General features: G+C 35.2%; 1 protein-coding gene across 1 annotated transcript; it reads left to right on the top strand.

The window, feature by feature from the left end:
- The first annotated feature begins 440 nt into the window (after positions 1-440).
- LOC138314526 (cytochrome P450 20A1-like) lies at positions 441-23,113 on the top strand. Its single transcript, XM_069254906.1, is given in 12 exon segments — positions 441-605; positions 3,221-3,270; positions 5,027-5,196; positions 6,568-6,713; positions 7,101-7,268; positions 7,945-8,023; positions 9,802-9,981; positions 13,799-13,919; positions 14,048-14,159; positions 16,059-16,110; positions 16,113-16,122; positions 19,308-23,113. Coding segments are annotated over 12 exon segments (1,410 nt in total). The 5' UTR covers positions 441-533; the 3' UTR covers positions 19,558-23,113.
- Positions 23,114-24,878: the final 1,765 nt, after the last annotated feature.

The raw sequence follows: 24,878 nt of genomic DNA, 5'->3' as shown, positions 1-24,878 counted from the left end.
TTATAGTACATTATTGTATTATGTAATAGAATACGAAGCTATATAGGCATAATGGTCAAGTTATATAAGATTCAAATTTCCACTACATATGTACATTTCCACTACATATGGTCAAGTTACGTACCTACGTTTTACGCAACCAAAAGTTTAGTCCGTTAAACCTGCCTATATTATTAGTATTTTTATTGTTTTTTATTTGCCTAATATATATATATTTGGCAAAAGAATGCCTAACAATATAGGCAGGTTTAGCGGACTACCAAAAGTTATTCTTGGTTTATTTCTGTCAGTTAAAAGTGTTTGAGATGGCCAAATTAATTGGACAACTGAATTGAGTTTTGAGATGGTCCCCCTATGTCCATATACATGTACAGTGGAAAGCTTGTCGTTTAACAGTAAACGATATAACATTGCAAGCATTAGATAGACGGAGACAAAAACAAAATATACAGCACGTAGCCGATTTTCTGCTAACTTGCATAGCTGTTAAGTTCTGTAAGGGACTCGATATTATTATATGTAGCCTACCAATCATGTTAGGCTTTGCAATATTTGCCGTGACTTTCTTAGTGGCATTACTGGGACTGCTGATATATCTGTATCCGGTAGGTATAAAGTTTAGACAAGTGATAAAAGATGCTGACCAAGTAACGAGACCTGAGCCTTTGTACTCAAGATAAAAAAAATATACCTTGCTAGCTTACTATCGCTGTGTCTAATGGCAGCCTTTATTTTTTAATTCTCATGCTTATGTTTCTCCTCGTGCAAAAACAATGAGACGGCAAAAACGATGTAGATCGTACTTGGTCCTACAGACAGATATGTATATCAGAAGAATTGTGGGTTTTGTAGTAAAAACTTTTTGCATGAACATAGAGCATCACCACCCTAACATTTTCGCATCGGGCAAAGCAATTTTTTCTCAAGATGGCCGCCAAATCCAATATGGCTACCAGGGAGTTAAAAATCCAAGATGGCTACCAAATCTAAGATGGCTGCCATGATTTTTAAATATGTGGGTGCACAATTTAGAATTTCACCAATACTTTGATAGAATTTTCACCAATATTATCACAATCACCTCAACATTTGCATGATGCAGTACTGGTGCATTTTAGGTTGTTCTTTTTACACTTGCAATGACCTCTACAAAATACTGTTTTTATGCCAGTTTCAGGGTTCTCACGAAGTTTTTTAATAGATGGTTGAAAATTAAGAATAGGTGGTTGAGGGCCACAAGCCCCCATGGGGGCCAATACTTATTTCTGACAAAAATAGCCGGTTGTAAACAAGGAAATACACGGTAGTTTTTGGCGGCAACCGGCTTTTAATGAGAACCCTGCAGTTTGCTGTAATCCATGTAGGCCTATTTTATATGGCATTCAAGTTAGAGTATTATTGCAGTCGGTCATATTTAAGAAAACAAGTCAATGTTGATTCTAAATGATCAAAAATGAAAAACAAGTGTTTAAGAAAAAGAAGAAGAGTGCATAAGCATTTGATTATTACTTCTTTTTATGTAAATGGTAAATAAGTAATGTACCAATTTTTCAATTGGCCCCATGTATATCTGAAATTGATCAGCATGTAACCACCTGCTATCATGCAAAAAATCACGCTTTTACTACGGACAGACTAGTATTATTATTATGACATATAATCTACTTGTGAATATGTACATCATCATCGCTAGACAATTATAGGCTCCTGATAACATTATACTCCATGAGTCATGAGTGTAATGTAATTGAAAGCCTTGGCTAGCGAAGATGCATGTACACGTACATTATTGTTAATATTTTATTTCTTATTTTCACGGTACATGTATATGTATACATAACGTGTATAAACATATATTAAGTGATTTAGCTTGAATATAAATGTTCATGCCATATTACACACACTATATATATATATATATATATATATATATTACACAGTTAAAATGTACATGTACAATGTATATATATATATATATAGTCTCCAGCTGCAGGCTTACAATAATACAGCCATCGTCAGCCATAGCATTGAAGTGTCCAATGCAAGAGCATAAAATGTTGACATGTAAGGCTATTATATCTATCAACATGTATAGCTTGTAATTATAACTGTACATTTGAACTAAATATTGATTTTAAACTTTATACTGTAAATGTGTTACTGTTTAACCATGCTATATATCATAATTTGATATTAATTAAGTTTTATCTGTTTATGGGTATCATATATCACAGGCTCCTAAAACTAAATATATAGAACTTTAGAAAATTTAAAAGTGCAAGTCAGGTAAGCTAAGGAAAGAGCCAGAGGTCAGGAGTATATAGTTTAGTACGTTCCTAGTGGAGCATACAGATGGGATATATGTGATATGATAACATATATACAGGTATATAGGCCATGGACGCCTCCAGTGTCGACCTTGTGGTCTTTAGCTATTGATATATGATTGTGCACTATATTTCATGACATTTTAATTCAACCCTCATGTTCAGTCCAGTGAAGCTCTTAGAAAACAAATGACCATGCAGGTTCTATTTTTGCACTTCCTTAATCATGCATATGACACCATTATTAATTAGTCTGCATGCAAGATTATAATACAATTGTATATTTATAAAATGTAGTTTTAAAAAGGAAGAGTTATTCCTCTTAGCTTGATTAAAGGCTTTATATAGTCCACATGAATTGTCGTGACCATGCAATAAAACACGATGTTTATCTTTATCAATTGGTATGCATATAATGCATATAATTGTACAGTAATCAGTGTCTGATAGTTACTCTACGTGTCCCGGAATTCAATTACACATTTTTTATCCATATACATGTACAATGTTTATCCTGCATTTAATGTATAATAGTTAATATTGAATTCAAAATTATTGAAAATCATCAATTGTGCTTCTATAAAAAAACCAAGTTATATTATCAAGGATCAAGAAAAATGATTTTATGATGGCAAAATTAAAGTACTGAATTAAAACATATAATATTTAATTTGCTGCTTCATGATAACGATGCCTTGACCACAAGTGTTCCCACTGATATATATATGTATACATTACAATATATATATAACAAACAATCTATAGGATAGGCTGTTTAGCTGAAATTGAAGCTATAAAGAATGTGTTATTTATATTCATCTGATTGCAATAATAATTTGCAAATCAAAGTATTTGACAGTAATGTTATGTTTTACTTTTGCATATAATTTCAGGGGTCTGCTAAGCCGAGCACCATTCCTGGTTTGGAACCAACAACACAAGAGTAAGTTACAAATACAGTGAGTCATGCATCAGCTTACAGCTGTTTCCCAACATCAGGTCACTTTAATGTACGTACACTATATATAGGCCAAACAGTATAAACATACCAGTACTTTCCTATTGTCTCAAATATGTGTAATAAACAATATTAATTTTAGCAGTTGTCTTAAAAGGCTAGCAGTTCCTGTATATTGTAAATGATTAGTTTGAGATTTATAGACTATGAAAAAAGTTTATTTCTCAAAGACATGATTATAAAATATAACAAAGAATATATTAGAATAGATCAAAATTCAGATTGATATGGCCCTGCAGGTAGGGCGTTAGAATTGTACCTGCTGCCCATATTGCATGATCGTAAAAGGCGAATAAATTTAGGATCTGATCTTTTCTCTTCTTCCTAATTGACTTTATCTTTCCTAATGCCTCCCTTTAATTGGCACCGCCTCACTTTTGGCCTTGAGTTGAGTTGAGCGTTCGCCCCTGTGAGGAAGGCTCTGGGTTATGTCCCCTGGTCAAGACTAAAGTCTATAAAAGTGATAGTTTCTGCTCCTGCTTAGCGCTCGGTATACAGGGATTGGGACGAGTGGAGGATGTTTCTTGGTGTCTTCAGCGGCATGCTTCAGTGAATTAGCATTATAAAAAGGGTAACAGTTCCCCTATACAAGAAGACACAACACATTCATACTGCAGTCTTCCAAAACACGCACCTCGCACTTCACACTCGCTACACACTGCATACATTGGAGGCCGTCCTTAGATGACCCTGCTCTGGCTGTTAAAAAAAACGTTAAAATAATCAAGCAAACAAACGAATCAGATAGATAGTAAATGGCTGGTAATGAATTGAATATTAAAGGAAAAATAAGTAAACAATATTGCGAAAAAACAATATGTGAAACAACAGAATTGCATTTATAATTATGTATTTACATTTACTTGTCACTTTTCCTACATAAACTAAACAAGGCAAAGTGAAGAATATGAAAGTATAACTGACACCCAAAACGTGACCATTATGACGTCACTAATGTTGACGTGGTGACGTCAACTGATCACCGTCAAAATGGCTGTTCCATCTTGTTGATTAAATCGTCGTTGATAAACGGTTTTCCTAGTCTAGCTTAAACAATGTTAATGCAGAGACCCTAAAATGAGTTGATAATGTAAATATAAGCATTAAACTATCTTCCTATGGCATGTATGGTCTATGTAGATGCCAGAGCTTTGCAGACAATCATCTCATAATGCGCTAGCGCGCATTATGAAGATTGTCTGCAAAGCACTGGATCTATATAGATGCCATAGGAAGATAGTTTAATGCTTAAATAGATAGTTTATTTTCACTGGATGAGAAGACTAATACCATATTATATGTCATTGCTATATTTTTATCATACATTTTGTTTGTCACCGTTATAATTGTGATCTTCTTGGTATATAATATTCTGGCTTTGTATATGGCATAGTTGCCTCCTTGTGGGTAGGTATATCCATTGTGAGTTGTGACTCATTATTTTGTGAGCGCAACCAATGTCATTTTCTCTGAAATTTATGACGTCACCCTCTGAAACACATGACATCACAATGGGGAGGTAACTCAACCCACAAGGGGAGATAACTCAGTAATATGCAAATAAGGAATACATTTTAGCACTTTTCATGGATGGATCAAAGTTTGTACATGTTCATTAATCATCAATGATTATTCATCATGATGATGACACATACGGTAATTCAAATTGGGTTTTTTTCAGAGATGGAAACATGTCAGACATCAAGATGGCAGGGAGCCTCCATGAGTTTTTAATGGATCTACATAAACAATTTGGTCCAATAGCCTCGTTTTGGATGGGCCCGGAGTATATTGTCAGTATATCATCACCAGAGCTGTTCAAAGAACATCAAGGAGTCTTTGATAGACCACGTGAGTTCTAATTCTTATTTTAAAAAGAAAAGAAGTAATTTGCTTATAGGGAGGTCCACATCAGATGCTGTCAAAGTACTTTTTCTCATGCATCTTTGTAACTTAAATAAAGTGTGATGGATTAAAAGATTCTTTATCAGCTACAATTAAGGCCCAGTTTCATCTTCATTCCTTAACTTTAAAGATGCTCCACCGCCGACAGAGCATAAATGGTATTCAATATTTGAACAATAATTGGTGTTTAATCGTGTAGATATATGTCTAATTAACACAAAAAATAATATAAAATAATTTATTTTAACTTTGGTGCATGCCCAATCAGTACATCATTCCATATAGCATATAGTGCCAGGGAATTTTTTCGGGATGCAATTAATTATTTTTGATATTTTAAACTTGAAATAAAAATTAGAAGCTCAAACTTTTCAACGATGGTAATGGTGTAAAGTAAGTAACTTTTGTAACTGAAGAAAAGACCTAGATCGTCTGCTGCTGTTTTTGATAGTGAAAAAAATTTCATCTTCATTCCTTTACTTTAAGATTTTTTTTTTAATTTTAAAATTCTCCTTACAGAATTAAAACATCAGAAAAGTAAAGTGAAGTTAATTAACTTTCGTGTTTTCTTTATTTTCTGTAATACTTTTGTATGGGGAATTTAAATGAAGGAATTCCTTAAAGCTAATTAATATTAATTTGATGAAACTGGGAGTGAACTTGTAATACAATGTATTTTTCCTGCCAATTGATAACATTTCACAGATTTGAAAAGGATTAGCTAGATTCACAGACGAAATTGCTTTAAACAATGATATTTGAACAGTAATTTAAACAGTAATTTAAAAATTACATTTAAGCACATTTCTTGCAAGACACTTTGCAATAAAATAATATTATAATTGTACAAATTTACATATTTTCATGAGGAATTTGATAAAGTAATTGTTGTGAATGCATATAAATTCATCATTGTACTAACTTGTTCAAAATCAGTTTTGACCCAAAAAATCGCTAGCACCAAAATATGTACATTAAAAGTACCTTCAATCTAGTCTGCTATATCATTTATTTTTTCTTCAAGAAACCTGAAGTATACTTACTACTGGGTAGTAAGGCTCATTGTATGTTATTGCACTTTTCAATTAAAATTGATGATTGAAAAATAACAATTATGCTCATCAAATATGGCAAATTATTATCAAAGAAAAAAAGAAAGGGAAACTGTGAACATTCACAAACACGCACAAACACATACATTTCAATTTGTTTAAAATCATTTTCACCCACAGGTACATTGTATTCATATAAAATATTTGAGCAGTACAAAATTCAGTCTAGTATGAACATTAATCAAGTGTGATTTTCATGTTTCAGCCCTCTTGTTTAAAATGTTTGAACCACTGATTGGGCCTAAGTCAATTCAGTATGCTAATAAAACTGATGGACGAACAAGACGTAGTTTGTATGACGGAGCCTTCTCCCACGAAAATATCAAAAGTTACTACCAAGTTTATCAGGATGTAAGTCGCTGTACAAATGTTTTATTGATTATTGGTCAGATGGGAACGGCGGGGTTTACATATATTGAAGGCAAAGGAGAAATGGAATTATTGCAAAAAAGTGAAAGAGAATGCCGGCTATCAATTGAAAAATAGGAAGTCAATAGAATTTATGAAACTGTTTAATAAGGGGTTCTTTTTTTGTCTATCATATGAGAGAGAAATTGTTGTAGTTCCTTTTTCAGAAAATTGAAGATGAAGTTACAAAAGGGAGGGAGTATTGTTTTGTTCATGGTACTTTGTAGATATTTGTAATTTGGTATATATATAGCAGATAACGATGGAGAGCTATATTTTCAAATACGATCATTAAAGACCGCCAAAGTTATTGATATTTCCTATGTTTAGGTGACAGATGACCTTGCTAAGAAGTGGTCTTCCCTGGTAAAAGAAGAACATGTCCCGCTGTCTGTCCACATGTTTGCCTACGCTCTAAAGATCGCGCTCATCACAATGTTTGGTGAAACTTTCTCCAATGATAAGGAGATTCTGGAGTTCAAGCACTGCTACGATATTGTAAGTTCAGAGTTTGTTTTATTTGACCCTCAAGTACCCTCTCTGTAAATAATTAAATATGATGTATAATTTTTCCCATCATTGAAGACGCATGATTGATCACACTACACTATGATAATTGTAACATAATCAACCATGGGTCCCAGACAATGAATGTTTATATAAGATATTCAGAAGAGTAAAATGTGAAAGTAGTTCATAGGGATGGTGCCAGAAGTTATGAGATTATGGAATATTACATATTAGTTTCGCACAGCCTGAATGGTAAAATGCTACTATTGTTGTTAGATGTACTTATTGAACACTGAATTGTCAATTAAACTCTCACTGGTGGGACAATAGACTTGCATCTTAACCCCAAAAGGATCAAAACTATTTTCTAGCAGCCACTGAAAAATGTATGAGGATGAATATCATACACATTGAAAATAGAGATTAACATTACATGTACCCGGGGGTATCTACAATCTGGACCAAACAATTTGTTTGAGACATCAAGAAATTTGACTGGTTGAAGTTTGATTCATTGAGGTTTTATATTATTAACCTCTATATTAAGTTGACATCTTTAGATGACAGTATAATAGCATTTTAATTTTTCTACGAAATGTTTCATCTTTAACAGACATGTGTTGTAGCAGTTCTGGCTATCTGTTGATAATGTGTATGTGTTTAGGTCTGGTCAGAAATGGAAAGAAGACTGACCGAAAATGTTCCGGAAGAGGGCAGTCCAAGGGCTCAAGCATTTGACGAAGGTATCCATCTAGATATGTACTTCTTATTCTGATTTAAATGACTTTGATCAATATATGGGCAAGAATGGTTTAGCAGTAAGGTGTTGGACATGATATAACATTAACTAGCTCTTCATCAATGGATTACAAGATCATAATATCTGTGAAGCATTTGTGTACTATCTAGAGCATTGGCTGTGGTAACTAACAGGATTTCAAATAAAAATTATTCTTACTGACAAAACAAAATAAGTGTTGGTATCGGATATGACCTATCACCCAACGTCACGGTTCAGTAGCTACCAGGTGAGAGAGTCGATACAGCAATTAAACAATTGAAGTATGTAATCTTGGCTATGATTGGTTAGGATAGCTCCGTTGGCATGGCTACATCTTTCACAAGAGAGTAAAATTCAGAAAATAGCAACAACATACAACGCTTCGGCATCTTTTAATTGGTATTATCAAATATATCACCGCTTAGTACGGTAAGTCTCAATCACAACAGTCTTTTCCATAGTAAATAAATTTACACATATCCACAATTTTCCAACAGATTACAAAGAAATAAATCTTTGATATCTATGATAGCATTTGTAACTGGGAATGCAGTGAAGTTTTACGTAAGCGGTGGTTTTTTCTGTAATCCACGTCTCATGAGTCGAAATATACATATATTCCTCTACATTAAATCCGGAGACTGATATTTATATAACAAACTATAACACCTGGCTGCAACAATGTAGCTCTGAACGACGGACAGTCGGGGATTTCTGACAGATCTCCGTCGTCAGAGCTACGATTCCGTCCCATTGACCGTAGTGTTCCAAAACATCCAGCAGTGAAAATGATACAATTCACGTGTGTCATGTAAATTTGCAATTCAATTAAACAATATCCAACATTTCTAAAATAAACTGATTATCCTTTTACCCACCTTCTTGTCTTAATTATGTTTGTAAGCACATTTCAACTAGCATCTCCAACACGGTTCACTTGACCGGCATGATTCTTCTTATTACTTTTCCATATTCGGAATAACCTACAAACAATTTTTTTACTATGAAAGATGATTTCACAGATTTTTTTAACTCAAGTTTGAAAAATTATTTCGGGTAAAATCTGAATAATACTATTATTTATTCAGTTTTACAATGTTTATTCTGAGTTTGTTAAAAAAAAATATACATAAAAACATTTTGTCACGGTTTCTGATAAATGAAACATGGCGGTGTATTTGAACAGAATTATGTGTGTGTTGTATTTGCCTTGGATTTTGCCATTCATAGTTGACAAACCATTATAATCCGCAGATTTGTAATTTGAAAATTGATTATATTTGTTAGTACAATACATTTACATACGGGTATTATCCAAGAAATGTATTTGTATCGGCCTGAATGTTGATTCCATCGCGCTGATCGGGCTGTCAACACTAATCGGACTACCTAGAGCTAAACTGCAGATCAAGGTAACATATGCCCCGCCTTTCAGTCGCCGCGATAGCCAATGAGAGACCCCGTTACTTATGGCGCTGTGTAATTCAGTGACAACCCCAAACACTTGTATTTTGACAGTAAATTGACGTTTTGATTAAAGTAATTTTAGTTTCTTAATAAACTCTTGCCAAAAGACATTGTTCTGAAATAAATGCTTGAAAAAGTTAATAGATTATTGATATAGTGGAGTAGCAGGTACTGTGTTTAACTTTAGCATTGAGGCTATATAGCTAGTATATCCAGAGATATTCTGAGAATAGCGCAAGTGTTATCACCCTTGTTGTTATTTACTTTTGACAGCACTTAAAAGAGCCCATGTCCTGATAAAGAAGGTTGTGAAACATCGTCGTGACAACCCACCAATCCAAGGAAAGGAATTGATCATCGACTTCATACTTAAGCTGGCTGGTGATGATGATGAACTTATTGCAAGTGACACAATTAGTTACACTGTCGGAGGATTTCATACAACAGGGAATTGTAAGTTTGTGTGTACCTCAAGTGTGAGGAAGTTTGTGTACCTCTAGTGTGAGGAAGTTTGTGTACCTCTAATGTGAGGAAGTTTGTGTGTACCTCTAGTGTGAGGAAGTTTGTGTGTACCTCTAGTGTGAGGAAGTTTGTGTGTACCTCTAGTGTGAGGAAGTTTGTGTGTACCTCTAGTGTGAGGAAGTTTGTGTGTACCTCTAGTGTGAGGAAGTTTGTGTGTACCTCTAGTGTGAGGAAGTTTGTGTGTACTTCTAGTGTGAGGAAGTTTGTGTGTACCTCTAGTGTGAGGAAGTTTGTGTGTACTTCTAGTGTGAGGAAGTTTGTGTGTACCTCTAGTGTGAGGAAGTTTGTGTGTACCTCTAGTGTGAGGAAGTTTGTGTGTACCTCTAGTGTGAGGAAGTTTGTGTGTACCTCTAGTGTGAGGAAGTTTGTGTGTACCTCTAGTGTGAGGAAGTTTGTGTGTACCTCTAGTGTGAGGAAGTTTGTGTGTACCTCTAGTGTGAGGAAGTTTGTGTGTACCTCTAGTGTGAGGAAGTTTGTGTGTACCTCTAGTGTGAGGAAGTTTGTGTGTGTGTACCTCTAGTGTGAGGAAGTTTGTGTGTACCTCTAGTGTGAGGAAGTTTGTGTGTACCTCTAGTGTGAGGAAGTTTGTGTGTACCTCTAGTGTGAGGAAGTTTGTGTTACCTTAGGGAAGTTTGTGTGTACCTCTAGTGTGAGGTAAGTTTGTGTGTACCTCTAGTGTGAGGAAGTTTGTGTGTACCTCTAGTGTGAGGAAGTTTGTGTGTACCTCTAGTGTGAGGAAGTTTGTGTGTACCTCTAGTGTGAGGAAGTTTGTGTGTACCTCTAGTGTGAGGAAGTTTGTGTGTACCTCTAGTGTGAGGAAGTTTGTGTGTGTACCTCTAGTGTGAGGAAGTTTGTGTGTACCTCTAGTGTGAGGAAGTTTGTGTGTACCTCTAGTGTGAGGAAGTTTGTGTGTACCTCTAGTGTGAGGAAGTTTGTGTGTACCTCTAGTGTGGGAAGTTTGTGTGTACCTCTAGTGTGAGGAAGTTTGTGTGTGTGTGAGGAAGTTTGTACCTCTAGTGTGAGGAAGTTTGTGTGTACCTCTAGTGTGAGGAAGTTTGTGTGTACCTCTAGTGTGAGGAAGTTTGTGTGTACCTCTAGTGTGAGGAAGTTTGTGTGTACCTCTAGTGTGAGGAAGTTTGTGTATACCTCTAGTGTGAGGAAGTTTGTGTGTACCTCTAGTGTGAGGAAGTTTGTGTGTACCTCTAGTGTGAGGAAGTTTGTGTGTACCTCTATAGTGTGAGGAAGTTTGTGTGTACCTCTAGTGTGAGGAAGTTTGTGTGTACCTCTAGTGTGAGGAAGTTTGTGTGTACCTCTAGTGTGAGGAAGTTTGTGTGTACCTCTAGTGTGAGGAAGTTTGTGTTGTGTGAGGAGTTTGTGTGTACCTCTAGTGTGAGGAAGTTTGTGTGTACCTCTAGTGTGAGGAAGTTTGTGTGTACCTCTAGTGTGAGGAAGTTTGTGTGTACCTCTAGTGTGAGGAAGTTTGTGTATACCTCTAGTGTGAGGAAGTTTGTGTGTACCTCTAGTGTGAGGAAGTTTGTGTGTACCTCTAGTGTGAGGAAGTTTGTGTGTACCTCTAGTGTGAGGAAGTTTGTGTGTACCTCTAGTGTGAGGAAGTTTGTGTGTACCTCTAGTGTGAGGAAGTTTGTGTGTACCTCTAGTGTGAGGAAGTTTGTGTGTACCTCTAGTGTGAGGAAGTTTGTGTGTACCTCTAGTGTGAGGAAGTTTGTGTGTACCTCTAGTGTGAGGAAGTTTGTGTGTACCTCTAGTGTGTGAGGAAGTTTGTGTGTACCTCTAGTGTGAGGAAGTTTGTGTGTACCTCTAGTGTGAGGAAGTTTGTGTGTACTTCTAGTGTGAGGAAGTTTGTGTGTACCTCTAGTGTGAGGAAGTTTGTGTGTACCTCTAGTGTGAGGAAGTTTGTGTGTACCTCTAGTGTGAGGAAGTTTGTGTGTACCTCTAGTGTGAGGAAGTTTGTGTGTACCTCTAGTGTGAGGAAGTTTGTGTGTACCTCTAGTGTGAGGAAGTTTGTGTGTACCTCTAGTGTGAGGAAGTTTGTGTGTACCTCTAGTGTGAGGAAGTTTGTGTGTACCTCTAGTGTGAGGAAGTTTGTGTGTACCTCTAGTGTGAGGAAGTTTGTGTGTACCTCTAGTGTGAGGAAGTTTGTGTGTACCTCTAGTGTGAGGAAGTTTGTGTGTACCTCTAGTGTGAGGAAGTTTGTGTGTACCTCTAGTGTGAGGAAGTTTGTGTGTACCTCTAGTGTGAGGAAGTTTGTGTGTACCTCTAGTGTGAGGAAGTTTAAGGAAGTTTGTGTGTACCTCTAGTGTGAGGAAGTTTGTGTGTACCTCTAGTGTGAGGAAGTTTGTGTGTACCTCTAGTGTGAGGAAGTTTGTGTGTACCTCTAGTGTGAGGAAGTTTGTGTGTACCTCTAGTGTGAGGAAGTTTGTGTGTACCTCTAGTGTGAGGAAGTTTGTGTGTACCTCTAGTGTGTGAGGAAGTTTGTGTGTACCTCTAGTGTGAGGAAGTTTGTGTGTACCTCTAGTGTGGGAAGTTTGTGTGTACCTTAGTGTGAGGAAGTTTGTGTGTACCTTAGTGTGAGGAAGTTTGTGTGTACCTCTAGATGTGTGTGTGGAAGTTTGTGTGTACCTCTAGTGTGAGGAAGTTTGTGTGTACCTCTAGTGTGAGGAAGTTTGTGTGTACCTCTAGTGTGAGGAAGTTTGTGTGTACCTCTAGTGTGAGGAAGTTTGTGTGTACCTCTAGTGTGAGGAAGTTTGTGTGTACCTCTAGTGTGAGGAAGTTTGTGTGTACCTCTAGTGTGAGGAAGTTTGTGTGTACCTCTAGTGTGAGGAAGTTTGTGTGTACCTCTAGTGTGAGGAAGTTTGTGTGTACCTCTAGTGTGAGGAAGTTTGTGTGTACCTCTAGTGTGAGGAAGTTTGTGTGTACCTCTAGTGTGAGGAAGTATGTGTGTACCTCTAGTGTGAGGAAGTTTGTGTGTACCTCTAGTGTGAGGAAGTTTGTGTGTACCTCTAGTGTGAGGAAGTTTGTGTGTACCTCTAGTGTGAGGAAGTTTGTGTGTACCTCTAGTGTGAGGAAGTTTGTGTGTGTACCTCTAGTGTGAGGAAGTTTGTGTGTACCTCTAGTTGAGGAGTTTGTGTGTACCTTTAGGAAGTTTGTGTGTACCTCTAGTGTGGGGGAAGTTTTATGGAAATGAAGATAGTGACACTAAAGTGTCTTTGTTTCTCATTAATTAATAGCACAACAGTAGTTAAATTTACAACAAATCAATTTGTCAGCAACAATTTTGATTAAAAAATACATAAGTGTAATTCTTTACCTCCTTATTATTGAGTTATCTTTGTATTTAATGTTCTAGCATGTTTCTGTAAGTGTATACTTATAGTTTTTCAGTAAGTTTTGATCAAAAAATGATGACATTACTATATAGATAAATCTGAAACTCTGCTGCAAAGACAGAATATGCTTCATGTAGTTTGCAATTATAATTGACAGTTTGCCAGCTGTCAATCAAACAGCATATGATTTTGCATTGTGTATGCTACAAGAGTTTCTCCGACCTTGTTTAAGTCCAAGTGTGTGTACAAGCAAACGGCGTGTCTTCTTACAATCTGGCGATCAGTCAATTATACTTGCCTGTCTGATAAATCCAGGAATGCCATTCCACGTAATAAATGAGCGTACTATACATAATATATTGCCAGGTAATTCTGACCTTTACTTTCAATTTTGTTATAAGCACTTACCTGGGCATTCTATTTCCTGGCTACTCACCCAGAGGTACAGGAAAAGGCATTCCAGGAAATTAAAAAGGAACTTGGAAACCAGGAAGTGGATCATACCAATATAGACAGTCTCCCGTAAGTCTATCGATTCAACTTAGTTATAACTGTCTGGTCTATCACTTGCTCTCTTTTTGTCATAGAAAAAAACATTTAAAGTGTTCTACATGTGTAAGTTTTAAGTTATTTTCCAATGTTTTGTATAGGTACATCCGACAGATTTTGGATGAGACTCTAAGATGCGCTGTTATTGCCCCATATGCTGCCCGTTTCCAAGACTTTGATTCGGAACTCGGAGGTCACAAAATACCAAAGAATGTAAGTTTTACAGAATCATGTTTTCATATAAATAATGATGGTGATGACACGATTAGTTAGACGACAGCAATACATGTAAATAACTCCCCAGATATTTGGTTACTAAACCTCGTTTTTTGATGTATGTCTCTTTGGGCCTCTTTTTGGTTTTTTGATGCTGTGAAAATCAGCATTCTTAGGTACGCTCGGAGAGCCTGTGCACATGTGAAAATTAAATGTTGTTTTTTGTTCATTTCACAACGTAATACTTGATGGCATGAAAAAATAAAACCCCAATATTCATATATAGAATATATATATACATAGTATTTGTACATACGTATACACCATGTATGGAGTGTTTTTAAGTGTTCAATTGGGACTCTATGATATTTGTATTACTCCGAGAACACTGGTCTCCCGAAAAATCACGAACAACGCCTTGGATTGTGTTTGTTTATTTAAATTTTACGTAATTCATGCTAATGATCGATTATTGTAATCAAATGTTAGGAAAATAACTGCAAAAGAAAGTTCTTATAACCGCTTATTAAGTTTTTTGCGTTGGTTGTATTGACAAAACTATATCTGAGATATTATTTTGCAGTAAAAGTTAATAGTTTTGAGTACGTGCCTCCTCCCTTGATCTGTCACCGGGAGTTCTGTCTTTTGTTTATCGACAACTGCGGTATATCGAATGGGAAAAAGTACCAAATCTATCAACATAAACTTACAAAATATAATGATAATATAGATCTATTTTATGTACGAGCAACTTAAAGTGACAAATGAACTTATATTGCCGTGTAATGTACGGTAGCCTTATATAGACTTGCTACAGTCCGCAGGAAGTTTTCTTGATGATAGCGTTCTTATGAATTCAAAAGAAATTTGACTGTTATAAGTAACCAAATAATGTACCCTTTACTTGACAAACGTATATGGCCATGTTTTATTATAAGTCAAAAGTCGGCAAAGCAAAAACTCACGATAAGTCAAAGTGTTTTGCACGATAATATCTCGTCAACCAGTAACTGTTAGGCTAACGAAGACTTGCTAAAGTCCGATACATTACATGAAGTTTTATTTTATGTTGTGAATTTACAAGAAATCCGAGTGATATACGTAATGAAATAATGTACCTTTTATTTGGCAAAAGTATCTGGCCATGATTTATTAGTCAAAAGTCGTCAAACAACCCGTGTTATTTTTCTAAAAAGGAAACCAAAAACATATCCGGAAATGGTAATATTTCTAATGTTATATTTTTCTGAAAATATTCTTCAATGTTAAGTGGATATTAAGATACAAAAATGTTTACTTATTATTTTTTTTTGTCTTTGAAGAGACATTGATGAAATTGATAATTTAGTAATTAATAAAGAATTATAAAAAAAAATGATACTCAGATTCTGAACGGTTTCATTGGTGTTGAAATCGTTATTTCAAAATAATTTAGAAATAAAATTTATTACAGTTATTTCAGGATAATAAGTTATTCAACTTATTGTTCTTGAAAAACTTCAAATATCATAAATAAATACGGTATATCGTAAATATTTTTTATTAAACTCCGAAATTCAACACTGCACACTTATGTATAGTTTACTAAATTCTATATTTAAATGAAAAACCAATTTCTTTATTCCCTTGTTTGAGTCCTTCATTCACAGCATCTATGAGTGGACTTGGCACTTTGATTTATAATTTTATCATCAGATTTTGCAAGTACGTGTAGACTCGGCTTAAGATTGAAAAAGCATCCATCACTGTGGCATATTTTGTACTGAAAAATTGTTGAATTAGTTTGGTGGGGATCATGATCAAACTTTTTATCAGTTTTTGTCATAATAGATTATACGATACAAGTTATTTTCTATAATAATGTAGTTAATGAAGTTTTTTCTCCACTCCCCACAGACGCCAGTGATCCATGCCTTGGGTGTATCTCTACAGAACGAGAAGTACTGGCCCTACCAAACAAGTAAATCACATTTTTAGGTCACCTGAGACGAAGTCTCAAGTGACCTATTCTAATCGCCTTTTGTCCGTCGTCGTCCGTCGTGTCGTGCGTCGTGCGTCGTGCGTCGTGCGTCGTCCGTCGTATGTCCGTAAACAATTTACATTTTCGTCTTCTTCTCCAAAACTGCTGAAGCAATTTCAATGAAATTTTGCACAAAGCTTCTTAGGCATAAGGCCAATTAAAATTGTGAATTATATGGTCCCCACCCCCCAGGGGGCTGTGGGAGGGGCCAAAAGGGGTTAAAATTGAGTAAAATTTCAAAAATCTTCTTCTCTACTCACAGATGTGGTAGAATCAAATACTCTTCATAGATAGAAAGGTCTTAAGGTCCTTTACAAAAATTGTGAATTATATGACCCTGGGGTTTCTAGTTTCCCCCTGGGGAGGGGGTTAAGTTTACTATAGTTTATATTGGGAAAACACATTTTTGCGGATTATTTGGTCATTTGTAATAGGAAATGAGTCAAATGTTGTCAGAATTATCAGTATGAGATGGCCATTTAATCCTATTAACAAATTTTTCTATGACTGACCCCCAGGGACTTTAGGGGCGGGGTCAAAAGGGGTCAAATAGGCTAAAACTTCAAAAATCTTCTTCTGAAATTCTGGAAATGGTAGAATCAAATACTTTTCTTAAATAGAAAGGTCTTAAGGTCCTTTACAAAAATTGTGAATTATATGACCCTGGGGTCTCGCGTTTCCCCCTGGGGAGGGGGTCAAGTTTACTATAGTTTTATATAGGGAAAACACATTTATGAGCATGTTTTGCTCAATTTTCATTGGGAACGACTCAAACTTGGTTAGAATTATTAGCCTGAGATAGAATTTTAATATCATATCCACATTGGTCCTGGCCGACCCCCAGGGACTTTAGGGGTGGGGTCAAAAGGGGTCAAATAGGCTAAAACTTCAAAAATCTTCTTCTGAAATTCTGGAAAATGGTAGAATCAAATACTTTTCTTAAATAGAAAGGTCTTAAGGTCCTTTACAAAAATTGTGAATTATATGACCCTGGGGTCTCACGTTTCCCCCTGGGGAGGGGGTCAAGTTTACTATAGTTTATATAGGGAAAACACATTTATGAGCATGTTTTGCTCAATTTTCATTGGGAACGACTCAAACTTGGTTAGAATTATTAGCCTGAGATAGCATTTTAATATCATATCCACATTGGTCCTGGCCGAACCCCTGGGGGCAGAGGGGTGGGGCTAAAAAAGGGTCAAATAGGCTAAAACTTCAAAATCTTCTTCTGAAATTCTGGAAATTGTAGAATCAAATACTTTTCATAAATAGAAAGGTCTTAAGGTCCTTTACAAAATTTGTTAATTATATGACCCTAGGGTCTCGCGTTTCCCCTTGGGGAGGGGGTCAAGTTTACTATAGTTTTTATATAGGAAAAACACATTAATGAGCATTTTTTGCTCAATTTTCATAGGAAATGAGTCAAACTTGGTTAGAATTATTAGCCTGAGATAGCATTTTAATATCATATCCACATTGGTCCTGGCCGATCCCCTGGGGCAGAGGGCGGGGCAAAAAAAGGGTCAAATAGGCTAAAACTTCAAAAATCTTCTAAAATTCTGGATATAGTGGAATCAAATAATTATAGATGGAAAGGTCTTAAGGTGTTTTATAAAAATTGTGAATTATATGACCTTGGGGTCTCACGTTACCCTCCGGGGAGGGGTCAAGTTTACTTTAGTTTATATAGGAAAAACATATTTGTGAACATTATTGCCCAATTTTCGTAGGAAATTAGTCAAACTTGATAAGAATTATTAGCCTAAGATATAGCATTTTAACATTCATATCCGTCCCTCGATGGACCCCTTTGGGGGACCAGAGGGGCAGGGCCAAAAGGGACAAAATTATTAAAATTTCCAAAAAATAACTCTAAGTTCACAGGTTTGATGGAAGCAAATACTCTTCAATAGTCCTAAAAAGTGAAATTTAGATAAATCACTGACCCAAATTCAAGGACTCCAGATATAGTGTTTATATGTCTTTAATTTGTTTCATTATATATTTAAACTCGGTGACCACGTCTTAAGGCCCCATGGGCCTCTTGTTGTATTTTAATACTTTACAGTATAGTAGGCCCTATTTCACGAAGGGAAGATATTTTTGCAATTTATACAGAACAAGTTGATTGCAATAGTCATGCAAAATTTTGAGAAATGTATTAAATATGATTTTATCAACCATAGTGAGATGGAGAAATTAAAAAACCTGTCCGCCTAAACATAAATTTTCTCATTATTGCAAAAAAAGTTGACCTGCAAAGACTAATAAAATCTGTTACCTGTAAGTAATCCGAGATCGGGTTATCTCAGTTGAAGGTTAAGATTTTGTAACTTTCTTTAGCCGAAGTTGGTATGTTACAAAATCTAAGCCCAAGACTGAGATACCTGATTTCGATCACTTACAGGTAATAGGTTTTTTTCTCCATGCCCTAAGATATAACAAAACCATCTATATATGCGTTGAGAGTACTAGTGTCAAATTATCCCAATGTTGTGCCTCCTGGTTCTAAGTCGATTATTAACCATTTCATCTACGCTTCGAATTCAGTCATTTCGGGTAAAAAACTATAGTTTGGTTATATCGAAGAAAAACTTTGATCAATCTGTACATACTGTTTTAATAATTAAAAACAACAACCAAACAATGCATGGTAAATGACTGAATGCACATATTTCTAATGATATCGATTGTCTGAAGCATGTGACATCACCGATTCAAGAGTATGACATCACATACGCGGACTGTTACATGAATGGGGTAAAAGTCCGCCAAATATCACGTAAAGTATATACTGGAAATAAGTATTCTAAAACTTATCAAATATTTTCTTTAAGGCCTAATTTCTATTCTCATTGGCTGGTAAAAGTGGAAATTTAATTATTTTTTTTTTGTAAGAATAAATAATTTTAATATAGCTTTTTATTTCATTTTGGTTTAAGCTTTGAAGGCAATGTCTGATGGGTCATCTAAATGTTTTAAATGATAAATTACCATAGTTTAAAAAACAAAATGATATTTTCTATACATTCTAAACTGTAAAACAGGCATTAGATATAAATCTTTACATGTATTTGAATAATTTATTGTTCTTTCTGACATTAATAGATAATTTGTCATTTCAGATTTGACCCCGACCGTTTCACTCCAGAAAATGTGAAGAACAGACCAACCTTGGCTTTCCAGCCGTTTGGATTTGCTGGCAAACGTGTCTGTCCAGGATATCGGTTTGCTTATGCCGAGACCACAGTCTGCCTTGTGACCTTGTTACGAAAATTCAAAATCAAATTAGTGGACGGTCAAGTGGTCATTCCTGTCCACGGACTGGTCACTCACCCAGAGGAGGAAGTCTGGATCAAACTTGAAAAGCGATGATCAATGTAGTCCATTTTCTAGTACATGTTTAGAAATTGAATACATACTAAAATAAGTAGACTAATGGTGAAGGGAATGTTTTGTAGCTTGGAAGCTAACAAAATCTGAATCAAAGTTGAAAAGTAATTTCTTGGCATGGTTGATTTCCTCAAAGAGATTGATGCGATGTGATATGGAGATATAAATACTTCAGGAAAAGATTTTGTTCATCAAACATGTACAAGTCAGTTCTCATATTTACTAGGCTATGGGTAGATTGTAACCATTGGTTACCAAATTCTGTGATTAATTAATGTAGTGCTGTTCTGATTCTTTTTTATGTCAGTGGTGAGGGAGAGTGAAGATAGTTCCATACTTTTGGGAAAGCTTACATTGAATGTCATCTTGTAACTGGTTTTTCATTCATTTGCGTGTAGATGATGATTTTAAATATGGAAAGTATAAAGGGGTTCTAAAATCATATTTCGAGATATTTGAGCTTTAATGTAGTGCCCTATCTGAAATTTTGTTAAAAAATTGTTAACATTTGTAAAATGATGTTTTCTGTAATATTTCAAAAAAAACAAATTACCACCAATACTGCCAGTATAATGTCTGCATGTTACAGAATTACTCCCCCTTACATATAGGTTTTCCGTATTGTAAAGTCATTTTTAAAAAAAATACTTACATCGTTATCTCAGAAAAGTATGTCATCACTATCGCAAACACATGACATCACAATCAAAAAGGGCAGATAATTCTGTAATGTTCTAAGAGGCAATTAGTCAACTTTCTTGGAGTTCTACTTATAACACTAAATTATGGTTTTATGATACATAATGATACATATATAATATGTACATTATTTGTTATTTAATGGCTCTATTTTCACTCTGAAGTACAATTTTCTATTTTTTTATTAGCCCACCATCATCAGATGGTGGGCTATTCAAATCGCCTTTCGTCCGTGGTCCGTCGTCCGTCCGTCCTTCCGTCCGTCCGTCCGTCCGTCCTTCCGTCCGTCCGTCCGTCCGTCCTTCCGTTAACAATTCTTGTTACCGCTATTTCTCTAAAAGTACTGAAGGGATCTTTCTCAAATTTCATATGTAGGTTCCCCTAGGACCCTAGTTGTGCATATTGTATTTTGGGACTGATCGGTCAACAAGATGGCCGCCAGGCAGCCATCTTGGATTTTGATAGTTAAAGTTTGTTACCGCTATTTCTCAGAAAGTACTGAAGGGATCTTTCTCAAATTTCATATGTAGGTTCCCCTAGGACCCCTAGTTGTGCATATTGCATTTTGGGACTGATTGGTCAACAAGATGGCCGACCAGCCGCCATCTTGGATTTTGATAGTTAAAGTTTGTTACGGCTAATTCTCAGAAAGTACTGAAGGGATCTTTCTCAAATTTCATATGTAGGTTCCCCTAGGACCCTAGTAGTGCATATTGCATTTTGGGACTGATCGGTCAACAAGATGGCCGCCAGGTAGCCATCTTGGATTTTGATAGTTAAAAGTTTGTTACCGCTATTTCTCAGAAAGCACTGAAGGGATCTTTCTCAAATTTCATATGTAGGTTCCCCTAGGACCCTAGTTCTGCATATTACATTTTGGGACTGATCGGTCAACAAGATGGCCGACAAGCAGCCATCTTGGATTTTGATAGTTAAAGTTTGTTACGGCTATTTCTCAGAAAGTATTGAAGGGATTGTTCTCAAATTTCATATGTAGGTTCCCCTAGGACCCTAGTAGTGCATATTGCATTTTGGGACTGATCAGTCAACAAGATGGCCGCCAGGTAGCCATCTTGGATTTTGATAGTTAAAGTTTGTTACCGCTATTTCTCAAAAAGCACTAAAGGGATCTTTCTCAAATTTCATATGTAGGTTCCCCTAGGACCCCAGTTGTGCATATTGCATTTTGGGACTGATCGGTCAACAAGATGGCCGCCAGGTAGCCATCTTGGATTTTGATAGTTAAAGTTTGTTACCGCTATTTCTCAGAAAGCACTGAAGGGATCTTTCTCAAATTTCATATGTAGGTTCCTCTAGGACCCTAGTTGTGCATATTGCATTTTGGGACTGATCGGTCAACAAGATGGCCGACCGGTGGCCATCTTGGATTTTGATAGTTAAAGTTTGTTACCGCTATTTCTCAGAAAGTATTGAAGGGATTGTTCTCAAATATCATATGTAGGTTCCTCTAGGACCCTAGTTCTGCCTATTGCATTTTGCGACCACCATCTTGGATTTTGATAGTTTAAAGTTTGAAAAGCAGAAAAAAGAATTGTAATTTTGAAAAGCAGAGAAAAGATCCCTCTTTCATTTGTCAGACATAGATCAATCTGTGGTGGGCGCCAAGATCCCTCTGGGATCTCTTGTTTTACTAATTATGTATTGATAAGTTTATAGTTTTCTGAGAATTAATGACATTTGTTTCTTCCTATACCTGTAACAAGAACAGATTGTTAGTTTTAGAAGATGAGTGTCTAGATCATTGTATTAAAACAAACATTTTGCTGATATTAAAACAATATTGTAATAATATTAGTACCTTAAAAATTGTATTAAATAACAAGGTCACACTCTTCAGTGCTCTGTATTAGTGCAATGTATATGTGCTGTATCAGTAAAAATTTGCACCGATTTCATATTATTACTAGTCATTTTTGTATGCTTAATTTACTAATAGTATTATTGAATTCTTTGAATTCTGTTAAGATTTACTGAAAATTTTCCTTTCAAGGAAATTTCATATATTTTAGTTAATTTGCCCATTTACATATAAAGCCAAATTAAATAATCTTATTTCATTCTGGTAAATTAATTTTTTAAGTTATCTTCCCTCGAGGTTAGGGATAGATTGTGTTTTCAATATTAGTTTTAGTGCAAAAACGTGATCTTAATTTTCTCTGAAATAATTATACATGTATACATTGTTCACACAAAATACTAATGCCACAAGTACAGATAACTCTTTAATATGTAAAATTGCAATATATATCAAATTTTTGCTGATACATCCTCACTACGCCAGGGCTAATTATCTTTTCAAAAGCGGATGATAATGGTCATGTTTTTTGAGTAATTTCAGATTTTGAGAAAATGATTTTTGATCACATTTGCTTGATAAAACTTTTGTGTATTTCTGTCGCTTTCTTAAAAGCCGATTCCAATGGAAATCAATTGACAGGTTTTACAGTAAAATAATGATGGTATAAACTGGTTAAATGATTAAGCTTAATTGCCACCTTTTGAATAACTGGATATATATATAACACGAAAACTCTCTACATATAGTGAGATCTTACATTATACTAAATTATTCTTAATATACTTGTTGATGAGCATGTGGTCTCAAATTACATACATAGATTTATGTTTTATATACAGTTAATTGTTTTATATGCAACCAATTGTAAATTATTCTTTTGTAGAATTTTAACTTGGAAACGTGTGAGTGGAGAAAACTTCAAATTTTGGGCGAAACTATTAAGGAACATTGCATGTGCTACGCAAATACAAAATGTAGTCTTTCCTTTTGTTTTCAAAAAATACAAAACATACATATGTTGTTTTGAGTCCTGCTTATTGATGATTCTACTTTCCATTCTAAGATATATTTGTTATTATTTTAGCTGCTTAAATAGGTATTTCTACAGTACTTGACGATAAATTTATTTTATCTAATGATGTTCAATGGGTTATAGTGCTCAGTTGTCCAAAGAATGGTGCTTTTTCACATAATAAACTTCTTATATAGATAAAATCTTTAGAGTTATTAATTTATCATCCTCGATACTCCAGGGGTAATACTATTACTGATGTTATATAATCCACCCTCGGACTATCTCATAGTAAATCTGAAGGCAGTTCAAGAGAAAAATACTGACCTATCACAGGCCTGCAGAGACTTCCTTTGAAGCTTACAGATAGAATGATGCCCAATCTCAAAGCCACACAGTCAACCACAGTGTACCCTTACCTGATATATATACAATTCTTTTGATCTAGGAATTATCTGTTCTGTTCTGTTGCTTCCAGTTTTGCTATGAGATAGTCCAGAGGTGGATATAACCCCTGGAGTACCAAGGATGTTGTTGTATTAACATTGTGTGATATTTCGAAAAAAGCTGCTTTGAAATCATGTGAAATTATGCTATGATTAACTAAGCCTACCATTTTTCCGGAGACCAATAAAAGAAAAACCTGAAGAAGGATTCTAAAGACATTTATAAGTTCAATGATTAGATCAAGATATGGTACACCTCAATTGTGCCACCTACAAGTATGTGTAACCACAATAAAATGGTTACTGACCCATACAAGATTGTATAAGCTGAGGAAAGTGAATTATTAATGCCCTGCCAGTGATACCAGAGGGGACTTCAATCTTATCCATCCATGCATCTACCGGACTTTTCTTGCATCTCCATTAAATTGCTTCCTGTATCATCACCAAATGAAATTTCAGTGTGTGTGTTGAATCTTGGTGGGGTTACAGGGTTATCAGGTCAAGGTCGGTTATCATTTAAGAACATAATTGTCAACTACTTAATTGGCTTATACTGTCTTCATTGCCAGGGGAAATCTAGCCCCAAATATACCCTGACCGATATGGTGTTTGTAGTAGAGCTGTATATTGAATACATTAATTCGAAGGTTGTTATGGTATTGCAACTGAAGTTTTGAAATATAGGTATGAAAAGAAAAACAATTCAGACATCAAATATTCATTTATTGAAAATTTTTATTGGTATCATGACAATGTTTCGAAATCACTAATGATAGTATTAATAAGAAATAGACTCTTACTACATTAGGATTACTATAAATATATAATTGTATATTTTATATATTTTGTGCATCAGCTATCTTTGCAGATAGATCATATGCATGCATTCCTGTTTTGGAAAGATTATAGGAATTTTCAATATCCCTTATTTTTTACATTTCATTCTTGAAAGCTTGTCAGTAAGTATGTAATTGCAAAAAAAAAAAAAAAAATGCTGATAGATAATTTGAATGTTTGGTTACACTTAAATCAAATTCATAAAAAATAGAACCACAAAATAAAAACTATCACAGAGGTTTTTATAGTGCTATAACACAGAAAAATCAATACAGGGCTATACGCATCCCAAAGGGATATGAGTGCAGTAAGATCTAGATTTACTATCGATTAGTCCAACCTCCCGGTAATTGTGACATTATATTTTGACCGGATTTTGATGACATCATACATGTAACCACTGGAAATTGGGACTTATATATAATCGATGGTAAAAGATGCTTTACCTATGGTACATGGTTTTGGAATTGCTGAACCCCCATAACAC

This window comes from Argopecten irradians, chromosome 2, assembly GCF_041381155.1.
Source record: "Argopecten irradians isolate NY chromosome 2, Ai_NY, whole genome shotgun sequence".
NCBI lineage: Eukaryota > Metazoa > Mollusca > Bivalvia > Pectinida > Pectinidae > Argopecten > Argopecten irradians.
Note: the sequence above shows the minus strand (reverse complement) of the source record. Positions and strands in the feature narration are given on the sequence as shown.